This window comes from Pseudophryne corroboree, chromosome 2, assembly GCF_028390025.1.
Source record: "Pseudophryne corroboree isolate aPseCor3 chromosome 2, aPseCor3.hap2, whole genome shotgun sequence".
Taxonomy (NCBI): domain Eukaryota; kingdom Metazoa; phylum Chordata; class Amphibia; order Anura; family Myobatrachidae; genus Pseudophryne; species Pseudophryne corroboree.
In genome coordinates, this window is record NC_086445.1 from 752,832,807 (window position 1) to 752,857,402 (window position 24,596).

At 47.4% G+C, this 24,596-nt stretch overlaps 1 protein-coding gene across 3 annotated transcripts in view; it reads right to left on the reverse strand.

Moving 5' to 3' along the window:
* Positions 1–24,596, reverse strand: part of CSDE1 (cold shock domain containing E1) — a 281,875-nt gene that overhangs the window by 174,461 nt on the left and 82,818 nt on the right. For 2 of the 3 annotated variants that reach the window (XM_063955436.1, XM_063955434.1), the window contains exons 3-4: positions 15,616–15,747; positions 14,688–14,883 (exon numbers count right to left, since the gene is read on the reverse strand). In XM_063955436.1, coding sequence (XP_063811506.1) covers positions 14,688–14,883; positions 15,616–15,738 — 319 coding nt within the window. In that variant the 5' untranslated portion in view covers positions 15,739–15,747. The remainder of the gene's footprint in view (positions 1–14,687; positions 14,884–15,615; positions 15,748–24,596) is intronic. The other variant, XM_063955435.1, reaches the window with a different exon arrangement.

The window sequence follows — 24,596 nt, forward strand, 5'->3', positions numbered from 1 at the left end:
AGCAGGAAAAGAGCTAATGCCATACCAACCTAAAGAAGCTAAGTGCATCAGGGCGGGCGCCTTGTGGAGCCCAGTGTACCTCGCAGAAAGTTTTAACAAAGGTAAGTTCTTACCATAAAACTTGTTTTCTGCTGCGGGGTACACTGGGCTCCACAAGGATTGGACAATGGGGATGTCCTAAAGCAGTTCCTTATGGGAGGGGACGCACTGAAGCGGGCACAAAAACCCGGCGTCCAAAGGAAGCATCCTGGGAAGCGGCAGTATAGAAGGCATAGAACCTTATGAACGTGTTCCCGGAGGACCACGTAGCCGCCTTGCACAATTGATCAAGGGTCGCACCCCGTTGGGCCGCCCAAGAAGGTCCAACAGACAGAGTAGAATGGGCCTTAATGTGATCATGAGCTGACAGACCAGCCCTCACATAAGCATGTGCAATCACCATTCTAATCCATCTGGCCAGGCCAGCCCAGCCATGTTTGTGAAATCCAAACAAAACAAAGAATCAGATTTTCGAATAGAAGCAGTTCTCTTCACATAGATACAGAGAGCCCGTACCACATCCAAAGACCGCTCTTTGGGAGACAAATCAGGAGACAAAGGCCGGAACCACAATCTCCTGATTGAGGTGGAACGAAGAAACCACCTTAGGTAAATATCCGGGACGATTCCTAAGAACCGCCCGATCACGGTGAAAAATCAGATATGGTGAACTACAAGACAAGGCACCCAGATCTGACACTCTAGCAGAGGAAATAGCCAGCAAGAATACCACCTTAAAGGAAAGCCACTTAAGGTCATCTGAACCAAGGGGTTCAAATGGAGGCTCCTGCAACACCTCCAAAACCACCGACAAATCCCAAGGAGCCACAGGCGGGACATAGGTAGGTTGGATACGCAACACACCCTTGAGCGAAAGTATGCACATCAGGCAAAGTCGCTATTTTTCTCTGAAACCACACCGACAAGGCAGAAATATGAACCTTGAGGCAGGCCTAACTAGGCATTGCTGCAGAAAAGCCAAAAGCATGGCTGTACTAAACTTGGAAGAGTCATAATTGTGTTAGATGCGCACCAAACAAAGTAGGAATGCCAGACCCTATGGTAAATCCGAGCAGAAGCCGGTTTCCGGGCCCGCAACACAGGTTGAATGACCGCCTCAGAAAACCCTTTAGCCCTTAAGATGGAAGCTTCAAGACCCACGCCGTCAAAGACAGCCGGGCTAGGTCCTGGTAGACACATGGACCCTGAACGAGGTGGTCTGGGCGTTGTGGAAGTAGAATTGGACGCTCTGACGATAGGCATTGCAGGTCTGAGAACCAGTGCCGTCTGGGCCACGCTGGAGCTATGAGAAGCAGAATTCCTTTTTCTTGCTTGAACTTCCGAATTACCCTGGGCAGGAGTGACACCGGAGGGAACACGTACGGCAGCCGAAACCTCCACGGTACCGCCAGCGCATCCACGAATGCTGCTTGAGGATCCCTTGTTCTTGCTCCGAACACTGGAACCTTGTGATTGTGTCGAGACGCCATCAGATCCACGTCTGGAAGGACCCACCTTTCCATTAGGAATTGAAACACTTCTGGGTGGAGGCCCCACTCGCCGGCATGCACGTCCTGACAACTGAGAAAGTCTGCTTCCCAATTCAGGACTCCCGGAATGAATATTGCCGATATGGCCGGTAGATGGTAGAATCCGTGAGACTTCCTTCATTGCAGGTGGCTTCGAGTGCCGCCTTGATTTATGTAAGCCACTGTGGTGCCAACCTCTTAGACTGGCATCTGTCGTCAACAGGACCCAGTCGGATATCCAGAACGGACGGCCCCTGCACAGTTGTTGGTCCCGGAGCCACCAGAGCAGCGACGGACGGACCTCCGGAGTCACTGAAATCATTTGAGACCTGATCCGGTGAGGCAGGCCTTCCCATTTGGCTAGAATCAGCTTCTGGAGAGGGCGAGAGTGAAATTGAGCGTACTCCATGTTGAATGCTGACACCATGAGGCCCAGAACCTGCATCGCCGAATGTATCGACACTTGCGGACGAGATAGGAAGCAACGAATCCTGTCCTGAAGTTTCTGGACTTTCTCCTGAGACAGGAACAACCGCTGGTTGTGAGTGTCCAATAGTGCTCCCAGATGCACCATGCTCTGAGCAGGGATCAGGGATGACTTCTTCCAGTTGATGAGCCACCCGTGGGCTTGCAGAAACCGGACCGTCAGTTCTAGATGACGCAGGAGAAGTTCTGGGGAATTTGCCAGGATTAACAAGTCATCCAAATACGGTAGTATCCTGACCCCTTGACGGCGGAGTACCACCGTCATCACCGCCATGACTTTTGTAAACACTCGTGGAACCGTTGTTAAACCAAATGGTAATGCCTGAAACTGGTAATGGAGGTTGCCAATTGCAAACCTCAGGTATTGCTGATGTGACACTGCTATAGGAATATGCAGGTAAGCATCCTGTATGTCCAGGGAGACCATGTAGTCCCCGGGTTCCAAGGCCCGAACTATAGAGCGAAGGGTTTCCATCCGGAACTTGGAAACCTTCACAAACCTGTTCAATGCCTTGAGGTTGAGAATGGGCCGGGAGGACCCATTCGGTTTCGGGACTAGAAACAGCGGAGAATAGTACCCCCGGCCCCTCTGAGCAAGAGGCACTTGTACTACGACTCCTGTATCCAGGAGGGTCTGTACCACCGAGTGAAGAGTTTTTGCCTTTGTCTGGTCCATAGGGACGTCTGTCTGGCAAAACAGATGAGGGGGTCGGTTTTTGAAGGCTATGGCGTAACCTTGAGTGACAACTTCCCGTACCCAGGCATCTGAAGTGGTCTTCAACCATTCCTGGGTATACCCTAGAAGCCGGACCCCCACCCTGGGATCCCCCAGGAGAAAGCCCGCCCCGTCATGCGGCAGGCTTATCGGTCTTGGCAGCTGGCTGACAGGCAGCCCAGGCTCTTTAGGGCTTCGGCTTACCAGGTTTGGAAGAGCGGGCCTGCTTATGGTACGCCTGACCTTTTGCTTTACCTGAAGGACGAAAGGACGTACCTTTAGCCTTCGACACAGAAGGAGTGGTATTAGGCAGGCAGTTTAGGCAGTAGCCAAGTCAGCCACTATCTTATTTAAGTCCTCGCCAAACAGATTATCTACCTTGAAAGGGAGTACCTCCAGGGTTTTTCTAGAGTCCAGATCCACAGACCGGGATCTCAGCCACAATATCCGGCGAGCCAGGACTGACGTAGTAGAGGCCTTGGCTGCTAGGATACCGGCATCAGAAGCCGCCTCTTTCATATATCGAGAAGCTGTGACAATATATGATAAGCATGGTCTAGCATGGTCAGAGGAGATTTCAGCTTCTAACTCCAAGGCCCATGCTTCAATAGCCTCTGCAGCCCATGTAGCTGCAATAGTGGGCCTTTGCACAGCACCCGTGAGGGTGTAAATCGCTTTCAGAAAACCCTCCACGCGTTTTTTATCCGTAGGCTCTTTTAGAGACGTGACGGTAGTGACAGGTAGAGCTGAGGAAACCACCATCCTAGCCGTATCCGAGTCAGAACCTGTGGGGTCAGTATATGTGCAGTCTTCATCAGACGAGGTGTCAGTGACAGCAGTGGATTGTGAGACAAGCGCTCGCTTAGAGGACCTCTTGGACTTAGGTGAGCGTTGGTCAGACTTTTTAGTCAAGGACTGGTTCAACTTCAATTGAGCAGATAAATCGTCCGCCGACGGCGGGTTAGCTGCAGGGACCACATACGGTTGTATTGGCATTGGGGGTCCCATAGGGGGTGTTAGTTTATGAACTAGCGTATTTAGAAGCGTGGAAAAAGCGGCCCACGGTGGGTCAGGATGTGCCTCAGTTGCCACAGTCCCACTGGGAGGCAAGGAGCCCCCAGAACCAGAAACCACAGCTGCTATATTCTCCTCATATTGGTCTGTGGTTTCAGCAACACCGGCAGTGTGTTCAGCCCCCGAACAGCTACCCTCAGAAGCAGACATGATATAACTTGCAGTATGAGGTAACCGTACAATTTACAGCAGCACTATACCTCTAAAACCAAACCCCTGCGTAGTGTAGTCAGCACAAGCAGAGATAAAGGAGATCTATGGTGACTAAATCACGGAGAAAAATACGTAATACAGTATATCTTTGTGAAAATCCTATATTAGATAACACCTGACGCACCAAGCCCCCTCAGGTTATGGAATATAGGGATAGCAAGTTGAGTGAAAGACACAAAATGGACACCACTCAGCTATCAAATGCACACACAGAAAGTCAGTGTTTGTACAATGCAGAGGTTATTACTGACAATAATACTGCACTGGACTAGCTTACACAGCTATATAACAATAGATATAACAGTACACAGTAAGAACTGGATGTATATCACAGGGTAATTGTACTATAAAACCCTGACTAAATGCACTCTTTAACTATCACTGTCTAAAAAGGCAGGTAGAATACTTAGGTGTCATGTAAAAGCACAGCGCTGACAACCAGGCGGCTTTACATAGGAGGATTTGCCCATGCAGTCCCAGGAACAGCTGAGGAATAATGGCGCCTCAGACACTGACAGGGAGTGAGGAAAAAGACAGAAATGCAGCTCCAGAGCGGGAACACTTGCTGGAAATGGCGCCCTGGGGCTGGGGGAGGGGCTTCAGGTCTAAGCCTTATCCCCTCTGCTGGCAAAACCACCGGGTACTGTGGGCAATATAAAAATCGGTTTAGAGAGAAAACCTGACCTGCGCCCATGCCTTGGTGATCTAGTGCGATCGCCTGTACTGCCACAGTGTCCACCGCCAGCACGTGCGGCCCGCCTCCCACTGACCGCGCCGGATCGCGATAAAGACCGGGTCCCGCTTGCGGGACCCATTTATAACCTCCCGAAGCGTGGCCACGCGATCCTGGAGAGCCCCAGCCGGGTGTGTCTAACGAGAAGAAAACCGGAGCCTCCGCTGTAGGTACCCGGCAACCAGGGCTCGGGAGTGTACAGCGCCGCTGGGGAGAGCTGGAGCTGCAGCAGTGAATGTCACAAGACATTTACCACTGCTGCTGCCCTTGAAGTCTTCACTTTTTTCTTCATAAAAAGCTTTTCTTAGGGCTGCTTGGAGCAGCCCCTCTGTTAAGTGCCTGCTTACTGCAGCACCAACTTACAAAACTGAGCTCCTGTGCAGGGAGGCGGGGTGATATGGTTCCGGTATGAATGGTCGACAGTTATTAGGTCGACCACTATTGGTCGACATTGACATGGCACATGGTCGACACATGAAAAGGTCGACATGCGTTTTTTAACTTTTGTTGGTGTCGTTTTTTGCGTAAAGTGACTGGGAACCCCAATTAGTGCACCGCGTCCCCTCGCATGGCGAGCGAACTTCGGGCATGGTGCCTTCGCTCCGCTACCGCTTCGCTCGGCACAGATTACCGTTCCAATCGTAGTCCACGTGGATCGTAAAGTATGGAAAAGTTCCCCAAACGAAAAAGTTAAAAAAAACCATGTCGACCTTTTCATGTGTCGACCTTTCATGTGTCGACCATGTGTCCATGTCGACCATGTCAATGTCGACCAATAGTGGTCGACCTAATGACTGTCGACCATAACATGGTCGACCATGTGAACGGATACCGGGTGATATACAAGGCGGCGCTGTGCATTCTGGGAACAGTCAAAGCTTTGAGCCTGTTGGTGCCTCGGATCAAGATCCTACTCTACACCCCATTGTCCAATCCTTGTGGAGCCCAGTGTACCCCGCAGCAGAAAATAAAGTAAAAGTGAAAAGAAACTCTGGAGCCCTCCAGAGTGTGACCGACTGAGGGCACTTTTTCTAAAACTGGTCTGATGGGAGGGGGCATAGAGGGGAGGAGCCAGCACACACACTCAGTTTGAAATACTTGAAGTGCACCGGCTCCAAGGACCCATCTATACACCACTGTATATCACCATCCCAGTATCCACTATGGATGAATGAGAAAAGGGGTATTGTAGATGTGTCCTCATACCTAGCCTCAATACGTCATGAGGAGCAAGCGAGCTACATCAAGCTGTATAGCAGCTTTTACACGAATGTGTGTGTCACAATCTAATGCATCAAATCCAGTTCACAAGACTGCATAGATTAATTTAATATGCAACGCTTGTACATCTGTGTGACAATCTGAATCTGTATACGAAGCATAATGGAACCTTGCATGAAAATGCTGTGTCCGCTGCATCGTAGCACTTTGTGTGCAGATTGGCTCAGTAGCACAGATATACAAGTGTTGCATATCAAATTAATCAGAGCAGTCTCAAACTCTTGTGCATCTTACTGACTAAGATGAACATTCGTGTGAAAGACGTGATTGGCAAGAAAGCCAAGTCACACGGGACCTGGCACAACAAAAATGGATGTTTGGGGCGACTGCAGCAATAGGTTATAGGGACATATCTGTAAATGATCAGATTACATTGTGACCAATTTATGCAGATATCACAGTAATTCAGGACTGTTTCCATCCTTTGCCACTATTGAACGAACACCAGCTAGTACTGAAAACAGGACAGAAATCTGAATTCTGTCCTCTCACTAGAGAGCCATAGCTCGTTAAAAGTATATTCTGTTGGGAAAAAGAAAAAAAATGGTTCCTGAACCAAAATAAAGTTGAAAGGAGAGATACAGAGGAGGACTTGACTAAATTTCACATCAGGTCTGTGTAGGTCAATCAGAGATGACCACATGTCCCCTACTGTAGGGAAGAGGGAAGGGAGGACAACTGCCAGCAAGTTTCAGAGATGCTATCCCGGGGCCAAGATATAACGCCAGAGGGCAAGCTTGGGTTTTATCTGATCAATTTATAGATTTCTGGAGGATCTCCAGATTAAAAAAAACCCACACCTAACAACCCACCCTGGGCGGGGTAACTGCTCTCGAAATCTTCTATACACTTAAATCAACTCCCAGCTGTGTTATTGTCCTAGCCAGATGGACCCATGAAAAGTACATGTACACTGGCCAGTGTAACATGTTGTGGAAAACCTTACTAGGGGGTGAGGAAGGGACTTGTGTTGTTGCTATACCTGAAGGAGTCCAACTGTGAACAGAAATGTGGGGGATCACTAAGCGGGATGCCGCTAGTGGTGCCTAGTATGGAAAATAGGACTGTCCATATTATCAGGGGAACAGAGGTGCTAAAGGTGTTCCCTCAAAGATCATCTGGCATCCACTCTAGAGAGGGGTGCCCTTTTACTTGGAGTATACCACTCAGAAAGGTATACATTAGAAAGCAGTCTCACAAAAGAGATAGACCTGAATAGACATACTCCACTGATTTTACTAAAATGACGTTTTCATATTAACAAACACTTAATCCAGTGCACTCATTTCAATACCTGCAATTGTACACATAACTTATATTACCACATACATACCCCTCCCCTCTTTATTCTGAGATGTGCTATATTATACATCCTTGGGGATAGTCTGTGAAAGGGAAAGAGTAAGATCTCACCACCATCAGCAGAGATCTATCCACCAAGCTAGAAAACCCTGAATGGGACTTTTGATTGGTGTGGTTCATCAAATAGACAGTGTCTAGGTCGACAATGTTTAGGTCGACCACTATAGGTCGACAGTCACTAGGTCGACATGGATGGAAAGTCGACAGGGTTTCTAGGTCGACAAGTGCTAGGTCGACAGGTCTAAAGGTCGACATAAGGATTTATTTATTTTTGTGTCGTTTTCTTCGTAGTGTGACCGGGATCCCAAATTAGTGCACCGCATCCCCTCGCTTCGGGCATGGTGCCTTCGCTCTGCTACCGCTTCGCTCGGCACACTTTACCGTTCCAATCAAAGTCCACGTGGATCGTTAAGTATGAAAAAAAAAATAAGAATTTACTTACCGATAATTCTATTTCTCGTAGTCCGTAGTGGATGCTGGGGACTCCGTCAGGACCATGGGGAATAGCGGGCTCCGCAGGAGACAGGGCACATCTAAAAAGCTTTTTAGGTCACATGGTGTGTACTGGCTCCTCCCCCTATAACCCTCCTCCAAGCCTCAGTTAGGTACTGTGCCCGGACGAGCGTACACAATAAGGAAGGATCTTGAATCCCGGGTAAGACTCATACCAGCCACACCAATCACACCGTACAACTTGTGATCTGAACCCAGTTAACAGTATGATAACAAAACGAAGTAGCCTCCGAAAAGATGGCTCACAACAATAGTAATAACCCGATTTTTGTAACAATAACTATGTACAAGCATTGCAGACAATCCGCACTTGGGATGGGCGCCCAGCATCCACTACGGACTACGAGAAATAGAATTATCGGTAAGTAAATTCTTATTTTCTCTAACGTCCTAGTGGATGCTGGGGACTCCGTCAGGACCATGGGGATTATACCAAAGCTCCCAAACGGGCGGGAGAGTGCGGATGACTCTGCAGCACCGAATGAGAGAACTCCAGGTCCTCCTTAGCCAGAGTATCAAAATTTGTAAAATTTTACAAACGTGTTCTCCCCTGACCACGTAGCTGCTCGGCAAAGTTGTAATGCCGAGACTCCTCGGGCAGCCGCCCAGGATGAGCCCACCTTCCTTGTGGAATGGGCATCTACATATTTCGTCTGTGGCAGGCCTGCCACAGAATGTGCAAGCTGAATTGTACTACAAATCCAGCGTGCAATAGACTGCTTAGAAGCATGAGCACCCAGCTTGTTGGGTGTATACAGTATAAACAGCAAGTCAGACTTTCTGACTCCAGCCGTCCTAACTATATATATATATATATATATATATATATATATATATATATATATATATATATATATATATATATATATATATATATATATATATATATATATATATATTTTTAGGGCCCTGACCACGTCTAGTAACTTGGAGTCCTCCAAGTCCCTAGTAGCCGCAGGCACCACAAGAGGTTGTTTCAGGTGAAAACGCTGACACCCCTTCATGAAGAAACTGGAGACGAGTCCCAGTTCTGTCCTGTTCAAATGGAAAATTTTAATATGGGCTTTTGTAAGACAAAGCCGCCCATTCTGACAATCGCCTGGCCGAGGCCAGGGCTAACAACATGGTCACTTCCCATGTGAGATATTTGTCAACAGCATGGTCACTTTCCATGTGAGATATTTCAAATCCACAGATTTGAGCGGTTCAAACCAATATGATTTTAAGAAATCCCAACACTATGTTGAGATCTCACGGTGCCCCTAGGGGCACAAAAAAGCTGTATATGCAATACATCCTTTACAATCTGGACTTCAGGAACTGAAGTCAATTCTTTCTGGAAGAAAATCTACAGGGCCGAAATTTAAATGTTAATGAACCCCAATTTGAGGTCCAAAACACTCCTGTTTTCAGGAAGTGTAGAAATCGACCTAGTTGAATTGCCGTTGTGGAGCCTTCCTGGCCTCACCCACGCAACATATTTTCACCACATGTGGTGATGACGTTGTGCGGTCACCTCCTTCCTGGCTTTGACCAGGGTAGGTATGACCTCTTATGGAATGCCTTTTCCCCTCAGGATCCGGCATTCAACCGCCATGCCGTCAAACGCAGCCGCGGTAAGTCTTGGAATAGACATGGTACTTGCTGAATCAAGTCCCTTCTTAGCTCCCCAGGCCCTTAGTCCTCTGTGAGCATTTCTTGAAGTTCCGGGTACCAAGTCCCTCTTGGCCAATCCGGAGCCACTAGTATAGTTCATACTCCTCTATGTCTTATAATTCTCAATACCCTGGTTATGAGAAACAGAGGAGGGAACACATACACAGACTGGTACACCCACGGTGTTACCAGAACATCCACAGCTATCGCCTGAAGGTCTCATGACCTGGCGGAATACCTGTCCCGTTTTTGTTCGGGCGGGACGCCATCATGTCCACCTTTGGTCTTTGCTAACGGTCCACAATCATGTTGAAAAACTTCCCTATGAAGTTTCCACTCTCCCGGGTGGAGGTCATGCCTGCTGAGGAAGTCTGCTTCCCAGTCGTCCACTCCCGGAAAGAACACTGCTGACAGTGCTATCACATGATTTTCCGCCTAGCGAAAAATCCTTGCAGTTTTCACTGCCCTCCTGCTTCTTGTGCCGCCCTTCTGTTTACGTGGGCGACTGCCGTGATGTTATCCCACTGGATCAATACCGGCTGACCTTGAAGCAGAGGTCTAGCTAAGTTTAGAGCATTATAAATTTGCTCTAAGCTTATTTATGCGGAGAGAATTCTCCAGACTTAATCACACTTCCCTGGAAATTTTTTCCCTGTGTGACTGTTCCCCAGCCTCTCAGGCTGGCCTCCGTGGTCACCGGCATCCAATCCTGAATGCCGAATCTGCGGCCCTCTAGAAGATGAGCACTCTGTAATCACCACAGGAGAGACACCCTTTTCCTTGGATATAGGGTTATCCGCTGATGCATCTGAGGATGCGATCCGGACCATTTGTCCAGCAGATCCCACTGAAGAGTTATTGCGGGAAATCTGCCGAATGGAATTGCTTCGTAATAAGCCACCATTTTTACCAGGACTCTTGTGCAATGATGCACTGACACTTTTCCTGGTTTTAGGAGGATCCCGATTAGCTCGGATAACTCCCTGGTTTTCTCCACTGGGAGAAACACGTTTTTCTGGACTGTGTCCAGAATCTTCCCTAGGAACAGTAGACGTGTCGTCGGAAAAAGCTGCGATTTTGGAATATTTAGAATCCACTCGTGCTGTCGTAGAACTACTTAAGATAGTGCTACTCCGACCTCCAACTGTTCTCTGGACCTTGCCCTTATCAGGAAAGCGTCCATGTTTCTTTTAAGAAAAATCATCATTCCGGCCATTACCTTGGTAAAGACCCGGGGCGCCGTGGACCATCCAAACGGCAGCGTCTGAACTGATAGTGACAGTTCTGTACCAGGAACCTGAAGTACCCTTGGTGAGAAGGGCAAATTTGGACCTGTAGGTAAACGTCCCTGATATCCAGTGACATCATATCGTCCCCTTCTTCCTGGTTCGCTATCACTGCTCCGAGTGACTCCATCTTGATTTGAACGCTTGTATGTAAGTGTTCAAATATTTCAGATCTCACCGAGCCGGTTGGCTTCAGTACCACAATATAGTGTGGAATACTACCCCCTTCCTTGTTGTAAGAAGGGTACTTTGATTATCACCTGCTGGGAATACAGCCTGTGAATTGTGTGAGGGGGAGACGTCTCGAATTTCCAATGTACACCTGGGATATTACATGTAGGATCCCGGAGTTCCCTTGCGAGTGTTGCTGAAACTCTTGAGATGACCCCCTACCGCACCTGAGTCCGCTTGTACGGCCCCAGCGTTATGCTGCGGACTTGGCAGAAGCCGTGAGGAGCTTCTGTTCCTGGGAATGATCTGCTTGCTGCAGTCTTCTTCCCTTTCCTCTCCCCCTGGGCAGATATGACTGGCCTTCGCCCGCCTGCCCGTATGGGGACGAAAGGACTGAGACTGAAAAGACTGTCCTTTTCTGCCAATATGTGACTCGGGGTAACAAAAGGTGGATTTTTCAGCTGTTGCCATGGCCACCAGGTCCAATGGACCGCCCCTTTATACGGCAATACTTCCATATGCCGTCTGGAATCTGCCTCACCTGACCACTGTCGTGTCTTCGTCTGGCAGATATGTACATCACATTTACTCTTTGATGCCAGAATGCAAATATGCCTCTGCGCATCACACATATATAGAAATGCATCCCTAAAATGCTCTATAGACAATAAAATCCTGTCCCTGTCAAGGGTATCAAAATTTTCAGTCAGGAAATCCGACCAAGCCCCCTCAGCGCTGCACATCCAGGCTGAGGCGATTGCTGGTCGTAGTATAACACCAGTATGTGTGTATATACTGTTATGATATTTTTCAGCTTCCTATCAGCTGGCTCCTTGAGGGCGGCCGTATCTGGAAACGGTAACGCCATGTTTTTTATATGCGTGTGAGCGCCTTGTCCACCCTAAGGTGTGTTTTCCAACTCGCCCTTACTACTGGCGGGAAAAAAGGGTATACCTCCCATAACTTTCTGTCGGAGGAACCCCACGTATCATCACACACTTCATTTAATTTATCTGATTCAGGCAAAACTACAGGTAGTTTATTCCCACCCTACAAAATACCCTTATTTGTGGTACTTGTGGTATCAGAAATACGTAACACCTCCTTCATTGCCCTTAACATGTAACTTGTGGCCCTAAAGGAAAAATACGTTTGTTTCTTCACCGTCGACACTGGGGTCAGTGTCCGTGTCAGTGTCTGTCGACCGACTGAGGTAAATGGGCGTTTTTACAAGCCCCTGACGGTGTCTGAGACGCCTGGACCGATACTAATTTGTCCGCCGGCTGTCTCATGTCGTCAACCGGCTTGCAGCGTGTTGACATTATCACGTAATTCCATAAGTAAGCCATCCATTCTGGTGTCGACTCCCTAGAGAGTGACATCACCATTACAGGCAATTTTCTCCGTCTCCTCACCAACATTTTCCTCATACATGTCGACACACACGTACCGACCTACAGCACACACATACAGGGAATGCTCTGATAGAGGACAGGACCCACTAGCCCTTTGGGGAGACAGAGGGAGAGTTTGCCAGCACACACCAAAAGCGCCATAATGTATATAACAACCCTAGAAGGTGTTGTTTCTATATATGGGCTCTTAATATATAATTATATCGCCAATTTATGCCCCCCTTCTCTTTAACCCTGTTTCTGTAGTGCAGGGGAGAGTGGGAGCCTTCCTCACCAGCGGAGCTGGTCAGGAAAATGGCGCTGAGTGCTGAGGAGAATAAGCTCCGCCCCTTTCACGGCGGGCTTTTCTCCCGGTTATTAGGAAAACTGGCCTGGGTTAAATACATACATATAGCCTTAATGGCTATATGTGATGTATTTATTTGCCAAATAGGTATTTATATTGCTGCCCAGGGCGCCCCCAGCAGCGCCCTGCACCCTCCGTGACCGTGTCAGTGAGCCGTGTAGCAACAATGGCGCACAGCTGCAGTGCTGTGCGCTACCTCTCTGAAGACTGTGAAGTCTTCTGCCGCCTGTTTCCGGACCTCCGTTCCGCCGTCTTTCTTCAGCGTCTGTAAGGGGGATCGGCGGCGCGGCTCCGGGACGAACCCCAGGCTGACCTGTGTTCCGACTCCCTCTGGAGCTCAGTGTCCAGTAGCCTAAAACTTCAATCCTCCTGCACGCAGGTGAGTTGCAAGTCTCTCCCCTAAGTCCCTCGTTGCAGTGATCCTGTCGCCAGCAGGAATCACTGATTAGAAACCTAAAAAAAAACTTTACTAAACAGCTCCTTAAGAGAGCCATCCAGTTTGCACCCTTCTCGGACGGGCACAAAAACCTAACTGAGGCTTGGAGGAGGGTTATAGGGGGAGGAGCCAGTACACACCATGTGACCTAAAAAGCTTTTTAGATGTGCCCTGTCTCCTGCGGAGCCCGCTATTCCCCATGGTCCTGACGGAGTCCCCAGCATCCACTAGGACGTTAGAGAAAAAATGTGAAAAACTCATGTCGACCTTTAGACCTGTCAACCTTTAGACCTGTCGACCTAGAAACCCTGTCGACCTTCCTTCCATGTCGACCTAGTGACTGTCGACCTATAGTGGTCGACCTAAACATTGTCGACCTAGACACTGTCGATCTTCAGACCGGATCCCCTTTTGATACCCAGCAGTTGTGATTTCTGAATTTATTAGTGCATTTTGAAAGGCGTGCATGTGCCATTCCACGTATAGCACACCTAAGGTCAAGGCCAGTTTCCCCATCAAGCTCATGCTATACCAGACAACAGTACTCCTGGATCAACCTGTGCACTAAATTGAAATGGAGGCAGACTATCATCGTAAATTATACCCCTTTCAGATCTCCAATGCTGGATCCCACCCGGGAATTGGGAACTGGTCCTTCCCGGGTGGGACCAGGCATTGGAGCCTCTGCGCTGGCTTCCTGAACCGGCAATATGCCGAGTCGGTTGCCATAACGGCGGGGGCCGGAGCCGGCAGCGGGGGCGGCGCTGGGAGATGAGCTCATATCCGCGCCATCTCTCCCTATGTAGTAAACGGGTCCCATCGACCCGGGAATCTGTTTACGCTGCCATCGACCCGGTCTTCAACTCGGGAATAACCCTTCTTATTACCCGGGTTGAAATACCGGGTCAGGCGACCCGGGAATTCTCCTTGGCCCCTTTCACATCGCACTCTGACCCATGTCGACCCGGCAATATGGGTTATTTTTGCGATGTGAAAGGGGTATTACGATGGCATCTACAAAGATTTGGGGCAGTCTAAAACCCAGGTCTTGAAGTTGCACAACTATATAGTGATCTGTGACCATTTATCATTCCTGCACTCGGCTTTCACAAGGATCTCATTGAGTCACAGAATAATCATTGTAACAATGGCACAACTGCTTCTATATATTACTAGCAAAACATATAGGAAGATGGGATGTACCATATTGTGCACTGTAGTTTGCCTGTGTTAAGCTGTACCACAGAAACAGAAATTAGACTCAACAGGTCTCATTCCCACAAGTATGTCCTTTAGAGCAAAAACTTCAACATGCACATCTGTTTCTATGCCACATAAGCACACAATGGAAAGTGCTGCAGAATTGCCCACCAGCCTACATTAATGAGCCATAACAAAGATACCTGTACACAGCAACAGAGACTACACTTACCTCCAACTTTTAGCTCTTGTAAGTTTCCATTGTATTGTGAGCAGTGGAAGAAGAGTCTAGCTTGACGTTCTGAACATTGAATAAATCCATAAGATGTTAGCAGTTTTTCAATAACGCCCGTTTCACGCAGTGCTGAAGTACCATTGGGGTACCCATTGTGTCCATTGTTGTGTAGAAGGTTTGGGTCAAAGCTCATCTAGTATGAAAGATAAAAGAAATCATACCGTTTTCTGCAAGTGGCAGGGAGTAATCACAGGATGCTGTTAAATGATTACACCCAAGTCCTAAAATCTGCTCAATTATACAAGCAAAGGTTACATAAAACTCATGACAAATAAAACAAATGGCAAACAAATGAACAAATTAAGAAGCTGAACACATGAAAAGCAATGTTAGAACAGAACCATGGAGAATGGAAACAGCAGAACGTGAAATCCACCAATAAAATAGCTCAAAGGAAAAAAGTTAATGTAAACTGAAGATGTTATATTTCTCTAAACCTGTTTGCTAAACTGAACGGTGCAGCATTTGGTGTCAAAGTTTCTATGTATTTTTCTGTGTTTAAGCAGTCATGCTGTCAGTGGTCACACAACCTACTTAATGTTTAAATGGAAAGAAACAGATTACATAAGCGCTAGAGGAGTTTCTCCTGGGAAAAAAAAAAAACTTTCAAAGAAAAAAAAAAAAAAACAGACTGGAAATAATTTACAAAACGTTTTAAATCTGGAACCGATGGCATATAATAAGCCATGCATGCATAAGTGTTTATTTCAGAAATAACAAGTTAACCATTACAGCCACAATACTAATTGTATAGCAATGAAGGCACAGATACAAATAAACTTAGTATGTTATACACAAACCATGCACAAAGCATGTTCACCAGTACAATTCATGCTATTGTTCAGCTCCATATTCCCTGACTCACAGATCTTTGATACAATGGGGTCCTCTTCTGTTTTTTAGACCCATATGAAGTGGATGTATGAGTATGGGGGAGCACAGCAGGTGGTGTGAGGGGCTCTGATGGTACAGTATAGAATTTCTCCATCACATACAGCTGTGATAAACAAACATACATAATTCAGAAGTGTGACAAAATAAACAAAATTGAAATTAAAAAAAAAAAAAAAAAAAAAAGCCTCGTCATAAGGGTTTTTAAAGGACATAAAACAAAAAAACTACCACAAGTGCCTTATCAGAAGCCAAGCTGACTTGTATCACAACTTTTTCCTGCAGCGTTACAGTTGTGTAGATTATTGTTACACTTTAAAGCTGAACTAGCCCCATAAACCTAGAGGTAATCCCTCCTGTTCAGAAAAGATAACCATCAAATCGCCGTACGAAAAAAAAAAAAAATTATAATAAAGTTACAACCCTTTAGCCTCTGGTTAAGGTGGAGGTTAACATTTGTAACTTTTCTGTAAGTGACAGTATTGCTAATAGAATAGAAATACAATTTTCTATGTTATGAGGACATGTAGTAAGAAATCAAGGGGAAACCAACAGTTCTGGAGCAGCTTAAGCTTCGACTTCTCAAACAAGACGGTTTGGCAGTTTCAGCATAAACTACTGTCTAATGCAATTCTAGAATATCGTTGTAATGCCACACATCACATCAGGGTATCAAGGTAAAGAACAAACGCTTCCAGGTTTGCAGCAGTCTTATAGGCCCTACACTCTGGCCGATACATTAATGAACGAGATACCGTTCATATCTTTCAGTGTGTAGGCACCAGCGATGAAAGATACGCGGCTCCGCGCTCGTTCATCGCTGGTGCCGGGTCGTTTAAACATGCAATCCAATATGGACAATCTCGTCCATATCAGCATGCATTGCTATGGAGCCGGGTGACAGCTAGAGTGAAGAAACTTCTCTCCCCCCGTCACCACCACCCCCCCACCGCCGGGTCACCCGTCAGCTGTAACGGCCGTCGGGCACCTCGTCCGGCAATCGATAAGTGTGTAGGGCCCATTACGGTCTTCCTTTAAGCAAGGTCCAAGACTACACATGAAACCAGTGACTGGACACATTTTAAACTTAAACAACTGGATGATGGACCAGCTTTAAAATCAAACTTAGATGCCCATTTATCAAGCCTTGGAGAGTGATAAATTGCACAATGATAAAGTACCAGCTAATCAGCTCCTAATTGCCATGTTACAGGATGTGTTTGAAAAATGACAGTTAGGAGCTGATTGGAACTTTATCACCGTGCTATTAATCACTCTCCAAGGCTTAATAAATCTGGGCATTAATTTGTAAAAGCCATGAATACCACCTGCTACTAGTGATCACGTAGGCAGATCTTATGTTGTGCAACTTATACACTACAATCATCCAGCTTTCAATTACTTATTGTGAAATACATAAAATGTTCTTTTCCACAGCCATAAGATATTGTTCTGCAGAAGGCATTAGTTTTTAAAAAATAATTGTGCATTAACAGCAAATTTAAAAATGATGCTACGGCTTCTTTTGAATTAACACCTGTCAGCGATTGGCTCACAGCTGGAACCAAGTTTAAGCTACTGCCGCATGTGCTGTGGTGCCGGTTCCCGAATCTCCGTGTTAGCCCCGATCATGTGTTATTGCACGATCACAGGTCTAATTGGGCCTCTAATCGGATACAGTTAAAAATTGCATTATCAGGATGTTTTTAAATAGGACAAAAAATAAGAATTTACTTACCGATAATTCTATTTCTCGTAGTCCGTAGTGGATGCTGGGAACTCCGTAAGGACCATGGGGAATAGCGGCTCCGCAGGAGACTGGGCACAAAAGTAAAAGCTTTAGGACTACCTGGTGTGCACTGGCTCCTCCCCCTATGACCCTCCTCCAAGCCTCAGTTAGGATACTGTGCCCGGAAGAGCGTACACAATAAGGAAGGATTTTGAATCCCGGGTAAGACTCATACCAGCCACACCAATCACACTGTACAACTTGTGATCTGAACCCAGTTAACAGCATGATAACAGAGGAGCCTCTGAAAAGATGGCTCACAACAATAATAACCCGATTTTTGTAACAATAACTATGTACAAGTATTGCAGACAATCCGCACTTGGGATGGGCGCCCAGCATCCACTACGGACTACGAGAAATAGAATTATCGGTAAGTAAATTCTTATTTTCTCTGACGTCCTAGTGGATGCTGGGAACTCCGTAAGGACCATGGGGATTATACCAAAGCTCCCAAACGGGCGGGAGAGTGCGGATGACTCTGCAGCACCGAATGAGAGAACTCCAGGTCCTCCTCGGCCAGGGTATCAAATTTGTAGAATTTAGCAAACGTGTTTGCCCCTGACCAAGTAGCTGCTCGGCAAAGTTGTAAAGCCGAGACCCCTCGGGCAGCCGCCCAAGATGAGCCCACCTTCCTTGTGGAATGGGCTTTTACAGATTTTGGCTGTGGCAGGCCTGCCACAGAATGTGCAAGCTGAATTGTACTACAAATCCAACGAGCAATAGTCTGCTTAGAAGCAGGAGCACCCAGCTTGTTGGGTGCATACAGGATAAACAGCGAGTCAGATTTTCTGACTCCAGCCGTCCTGGAAACATATTTTCAGGGCCCTGACTACGTCCAGCAACTTGGAGTCCTCCAAGTCCTTAGTAGCCGCAGGTACCACAATAGGCTGGTTCAAGTGAAACGCTGAAACCACCTTAGGGAGAAATTGAGGACGAGTCCTCAATTCTGCCCTGTCCGTATGAAAAATTAGGTAAGGGCTTTTATAGGATAAAGCCGCCAATTCTGAGACACGCCTGGCTGAAGCCAGGGCTAACAGCATTACCACTTTCCATGTGAGATATTTTAAGTCCACAGTGGAGAGTGGTTCAAACCAATGTGATTTTAGGAACCCCAAAACAACATTGAGATCCCAAGGTGCCACTGGAGGCACAAAAGGAGGCTGTATATGCAGTACCCCCTTGACAAACGTCTGAACTTCAGGAACTGAAGCCAGTTCTTTCTGGAAGAAAATCGACAGGGCCGAAATTTGAACCTTAATAGACCCTAATTTTAGGCCCATAGACAGTCCTGTTTGCAGGAAATGCAGGAAACGACCCAGTTGAAATTCCTCTGTAGGGGCCTTCCTTGCCTCGCACCACGCAACATATTTACGCCAAATACGGTGATAATGTTGTACGGTTACATCCTTCCCGGCTTTGATCAGGGTAGGGATGACTTCATCCGGAATGCCTTTTTCCTTCAGGATCCGGCGTTCAACCGCCATGCCGTCAAACCCAGCCGCGGTAAGTCTTGGAACAGACAGGGTCCCTGCTGGAGCAGGTCCTTTCTTAGAGGTAGAGGCCACGGGTCCTCTGTGAGCATCTCTTGAAGTTCCGGGTACCAAGTCCTTCTTGGCCAATCCGGAGCCACGAGTATAGTCCTTACTCCTCTCCTTCTTATGATTCTCAGTACCTTGGGTATGAGAGGCAGAGGAGGGAACACATACACTGACTGGTACACCCACGGTGTTATCAGAGCGTCCACAGCTATTGCCTGAGGGTCCCTTGACCTGGCGCAATACCCGTCTAGTTTTTTGTTGAAGCGGGACGCCATCATGTCCACCTTTGGTTTTTCCCACCGGTTCACAATCATGTGGAAGACTTCTGGGTGAAGTCCCCACTCCCCCGGGTGGAGGTCGTGTCTGCTGAGGAAGTCTGCTTCCCAGTTGTCCACTCCCGGAATGAACACTGCTGACAGTGCTATCACATGATTTTCCGCCCAGCGAAGAATCCTTGCAACTTCTGTCATTGCCCTCCTGCTTCTTGTGCCGCCCTGTCTGTTTACGTGGGCGACTGCCGTGATGTTGTCCGACTGGATCAGCACTGGCTGACCTTGAAGCAGAGGTCTTGCTAGGCTTAGAGCATTGTAGATGGCCCTTAGCTCCAGGATATTTATGTGCAGTGATGTCTCCAGGCTTGACCACAAGCCCTGGAAATTTTTTCCCTGTGTGACTGCTCCCCAGCCTCTCAGGCTGGCATCCGTGGTCACCAGGACCCAGTCCTGAATGCCGAATCTGCGGCCCTCTAGAAGATGAGCACTCTGCAACCACCACAGGAGAGACACCCTTGTCCTTGGTGACAAGGTTATCCGCTGATGCATCTGAAGATGCGACCCGGACCATTTGTCTAGCAGATCCCACTGGAAGGTTCTTGCGTGGAATCTGCCGAAAGGGATTGCTTCGTAAGAAGCCACCATCTTTCCCAGGACCCTTGTGCATTGATGCACTGAGACTTGGCCTGGTTTTAGGAGATTTCTGACTAGTTCGGATAACTCCCTGGCTTTCTCCTCCGGGAGAAACACCTTTTTCTGGACTGTGTCCAGGATCATCCCTAGGAATAGAAGTCGTGTCGTCGGGATCAGCTGCGATTTTGGAATATTGAGAATCCAACCGCGCTGGCGCAGCACTATCTGGGATAGTGCTACTCCGACTTCCAACTGTTCCCTGGATCTTGCCCTTATCAGGAGATCGTCCAAGTAAGGGATAACTAAAACTCCCTTTCTTCGAAGGAGTATCATCATTTCGGCCATTACCTTGGTAAAGACCCGGGGTGCCGTGGACAATCCATACGGCAGCGTCTGAAACTGATAGTGACAGTTCTGTACCACAAACCTGAGGTACCCTTGGTGAGAAGGGTAAATTGGGACATGTAGGTAAGCATCTTTGATGTCCAGAGACACCATATAGTCCCCTTCTTCCAGGTTTGCAATCACTGCTCGGAGTGACTCCATCTTGAATTTGAACCTTTGTATGTAAGTGTTCAAGGATTTTAGGTTTAAAATTGGTCTCACCGAGCCGTCCGGCTTCGGTACCACAAATAGTGTGGAATAGTACCCCTTTCCCTGTTGTAGGAGGGGTACCTTGATTATCACCTGCTGGGAATACAGCTTGTGAATGGCTTCCAATACTGCCTCCCTGTCTGAGGGAGACGTTGGTAAAGCAGACTTTAGAAAACGGCAAGGGGGAGACGTCTCGAATTCCAATTTGTACCCCTGAGATACCACCTGAAGGATCCAGGGGTCCACTTGCGAGTGGGCCCACTGCGCACTGAATTTCTTGAGACGGGCCCCCACCGTGCCTGAGTCCGCTTGTAAAGCCCCAGCGTCATGCTGAGGACTTTGCGGAGGCGGGAGAGGGCTTTTGTTCCTGGGAACTGGCTGTTTGTTGCAGCCTTTTTCCTCTCCCTCTGCCACGGGGCAGAAATGAGGCGCCTTTTGCCCGCTTGCCCTTATGGGGCCGAAAGGACTGCGCCTGATAATACGGCGTCTTCTTAGGTTGAGAAGCTACCTGGGGTAAAAATGTGGATTTTCCAGCAGTTGCCGTGGCTACCAGGTCTGATAGACCTACCCCAAATAACTCCTCCCCCTTATAAGGCAATACTTCCATGTGCCTTTTAGAATCCGCATCACCTGACCACTGCTGCGTCCATAAACCTCTTCTTGCAGAAATGGACAGCGCGCTAACTCTTGATGCCAGTCGGCAAATATCCCTCTGTGCATCACGCATATATAGAAATGCATCCTTCAAATGCTCTATAGTCAGTAATATACTGTCCCTATCTAGGGTATCAATATTTTCAGTCAGGGAATCCGACCACGCCAGGCCCGCACTGCACATCCAGGCAGAGGCGATTGCTGGTCGCAGTATAACACCCGTGTGAGTGTATATACATTTTAGGATATTCTCCAGCTTTCTATCGGCAGGTTCCTTTAGGGCGGCCGTATCAGGAGAGGGTAGTGCTACCTGTTTAGACAAGCGTGTGAGCGCTTTATCTACCCTAGGGGGTGTTTCCCAACGTGCCCTATCCTCTGGCGGGAAAGGGTACGATGCCAATAACCTTTTAGGAATGATCAGTTTTTTATCGGGGGAAACCCACGCCTCATCACACACTTCATTTAATTCCTCGGACACAGGAAAAACTACAGGCAGTTTTTTCTCACCAAACATAATACCCTTTTTAGTGGTACTTGTATTATCAGATATATGCAATACATTTTTCATTGCTTCAATCATGTAACGTGTGGCCCTAGTGGAAGTCACGTTTGTCTCCTCATCATCGACACTGGAGTCAGTATCCGTGTCTGTGTCTGCCATTTGAGGTAACGGGCGTTTTAAAGCCCCTGATGGCGTTTGAGAACGCTGGACAGGCAAAAGCTGAGTAGCCGGCTGTCTCATGTCGTCAACTGTCTGTCGTAAAGAGCTGACACTGTCACGCAATTCCTTCCATAAGCTCATCCACTCAGGTGTCGACTCCCTAGGGGGTGACAACTCTATAATAGGCAATTGCTCCGCCTCCATTTCATTTTCCTCCTCAAACATGTCGACACAATCGTACCGACACACCCCACACACACAGGGAATGCTCTGATAGAGGACAGGACCCCACTAGCCCTTTGGGGAGACAGAGGGAGAGTATGCCAGCACACACCAGAGCGCTATATATATATATACACATACATATATATATATATATATATATATATATATATATACACACACACACACACACACACACACACACACATATATATATATATATACATATATACATACATACATACATATATATATATATATATATATATACATACACACACAGGAATACCACTATAAAATGTGCTTTTCCCTTTATAGCTGCAGTTAGTATAAACAACTGCGCCAAATTAGTGCCCCCCTCTCTTTTTTACCCTTTTCTGTAGTGCAGGACTGCAGGGGAGAGTCAGGGAGACGTCCTTCCAGCGGAGCTGTGATGGAAAATGGCGCCCGTGTGCTGAGGAGATAGGCTCCGCCCCCTTCTCGGCAGCCTTTTCTCCCGCTTTTTTGGTGAGTTCTGGCAGGGGTTAAAATACATCCATATAGCCCTGGGGGTTATATGTGGTGTATTTATGCCAGCCAAGGTGTTTTACATTGCTGCTCAGGGCGCCCCCCCCTAGCGCCCTGCACCCTCAGTGACCGGAGTGTGAAGTGTGCCTGAGTAACAATGGCGCACAGCTGCAGTGCTGTGCGCTACCTTGTTGAAGACTAATGTCTTCTGCCGCCGATTTTTCCGGACCTTTTCTTGCTTCTGGCTCTGTAAGGGGGCCGGCGGCGCGGCTCTGGGACCGAGCTCCGAGGCTGGGCCTGTGTTCGGTCCCTCTGGAGCTAATGGTGTCCAGTAGCCTAAGAAGCCCAATCCACTCTGCACGCAGGTGAGTTCGCTTCTTCTCCCCTTAGTCCCTCGATGCAGTGAGCCTGTTGCCAGCAGGTCTCACTGAAAATAAAAAACAAACTAAAACTTTCACTAAGAAGCTCAGGAGAGCCCCTAGTGTGCACCCTTTTCGGCCGGGCACAAAAATCTAACTGAGGCTTGGAGGAGGGTCATAGGGGGAGGAGCCAGTGCACACCAGGTAGTCCTAAAGCTTTTACTGTTGTGCCCAGTCTCCTGCGGAGCCGCTATTCCCCATGGTCCTTACGGAGTTCCCAGCATCCACTAGGACGTCAGAGAAACATATCACAAGTAATTGGATGCCCCCCTAAGAAGAGAACTCGAGCTGTAGGCTTTTCCGTACGGCTTCAGTTCCCAAGTAAAGTGCACATGATTAGCCCTGTGGAAGCACAAAGCACATTTCTGTTTGTACCCTTCTGAGTTGCGAAATATGCATTAAGTTATCCCTCAGGGCTACTCGTGGGTCTGAAGAACTCCGGTCACTTTACACGGGAGCTGAAGCCGTATGGTAAAGCCTGCAGCTGAATTCCGCACTAAGATTGGGAGCAGCAGAGTATTTAGACTACTGGATTAGATATTTTGTGCAATAGGATTGTGTTCTATAACACAATAAAAGGAAATACTTTATTAGCGATTATGTGACCAGACTTCAGCATTTGCTGTTATCTGAAGGCAAATCTATCCTGACATAAAAAGCATCCTGTGTGTTACTAGACAAAAACTCTTCGAATATATTAAAAACAGTAATGCTCTAAAAATGGCATTATAGTTTAAGAGAAAAACCCAAAAAGGTCAGTCTACTTATATACACTAGCAACTCGCTATTTCAAGGATACAGTGTTTTTCTACTGTGCAACATGCAGCATCAGTGAAAAGCTATATCCAAGATGATTTATAGCCACTTCTAACCAAACAGTTAATCTATGAAAACGATGGATGGTTAGATATTTAAGGCTGAGACCGTGTGACAGTCAAATTACTCCATGGATTGTATTTTTTAGGTGCGTGATTGAGTAGATGGGTGATCTAACCACAGGGTGCAACCACACTCAGTAGGGAACAGAAGGTATCACAGTACTAAATGTATAGCTAAAGATGAAAATAAGAATTTACTCACCGGTAATTCTATTTCTCGTAGTCTGTAGTGGATGCTGGGTACTCCGTAAGGACCATGGGGAATAGACGGGCTCCGCAGGAAACTGGGCACTCTTAAAAGAAAGATTACGTACTATATCTGGTGTGCACTGGCTCCTCCCTCTATGCCCCTCCTCCAGACCTCAGTTAGGGAAACTGTGCCCGGAAGAGCCGACATTACTAGGAAAGGATTTGGAATCCAGGGTAAGACTCATACCAGCCACACCGTACAACTTGTGATAACTATACCCAGTTAACAGTATGAACAACTGAGCCTCATTCAACAGATGGCTCAGAACCAATAACCCTATAGTTAAGCAATAACTATATACAAGTATTTCAGAAAGTCCGCACTTGGGACGGGCTCATAGCATCCACTACGGACTACGAGAAATAGAATTAACGGTGAGTAAATTCTTATTTTCTCTGACGTCCTAGTGGATGCTGGGTACTCCGTAAGGACCATGGGGATTATACCAAAGCTCCCAAACGGGCAGGAGAGTGCGGATGACTCTGCAGCACCGAATGGGCAAACTCAAGGTCCTCCTCAGCCAGGGTATCAAACT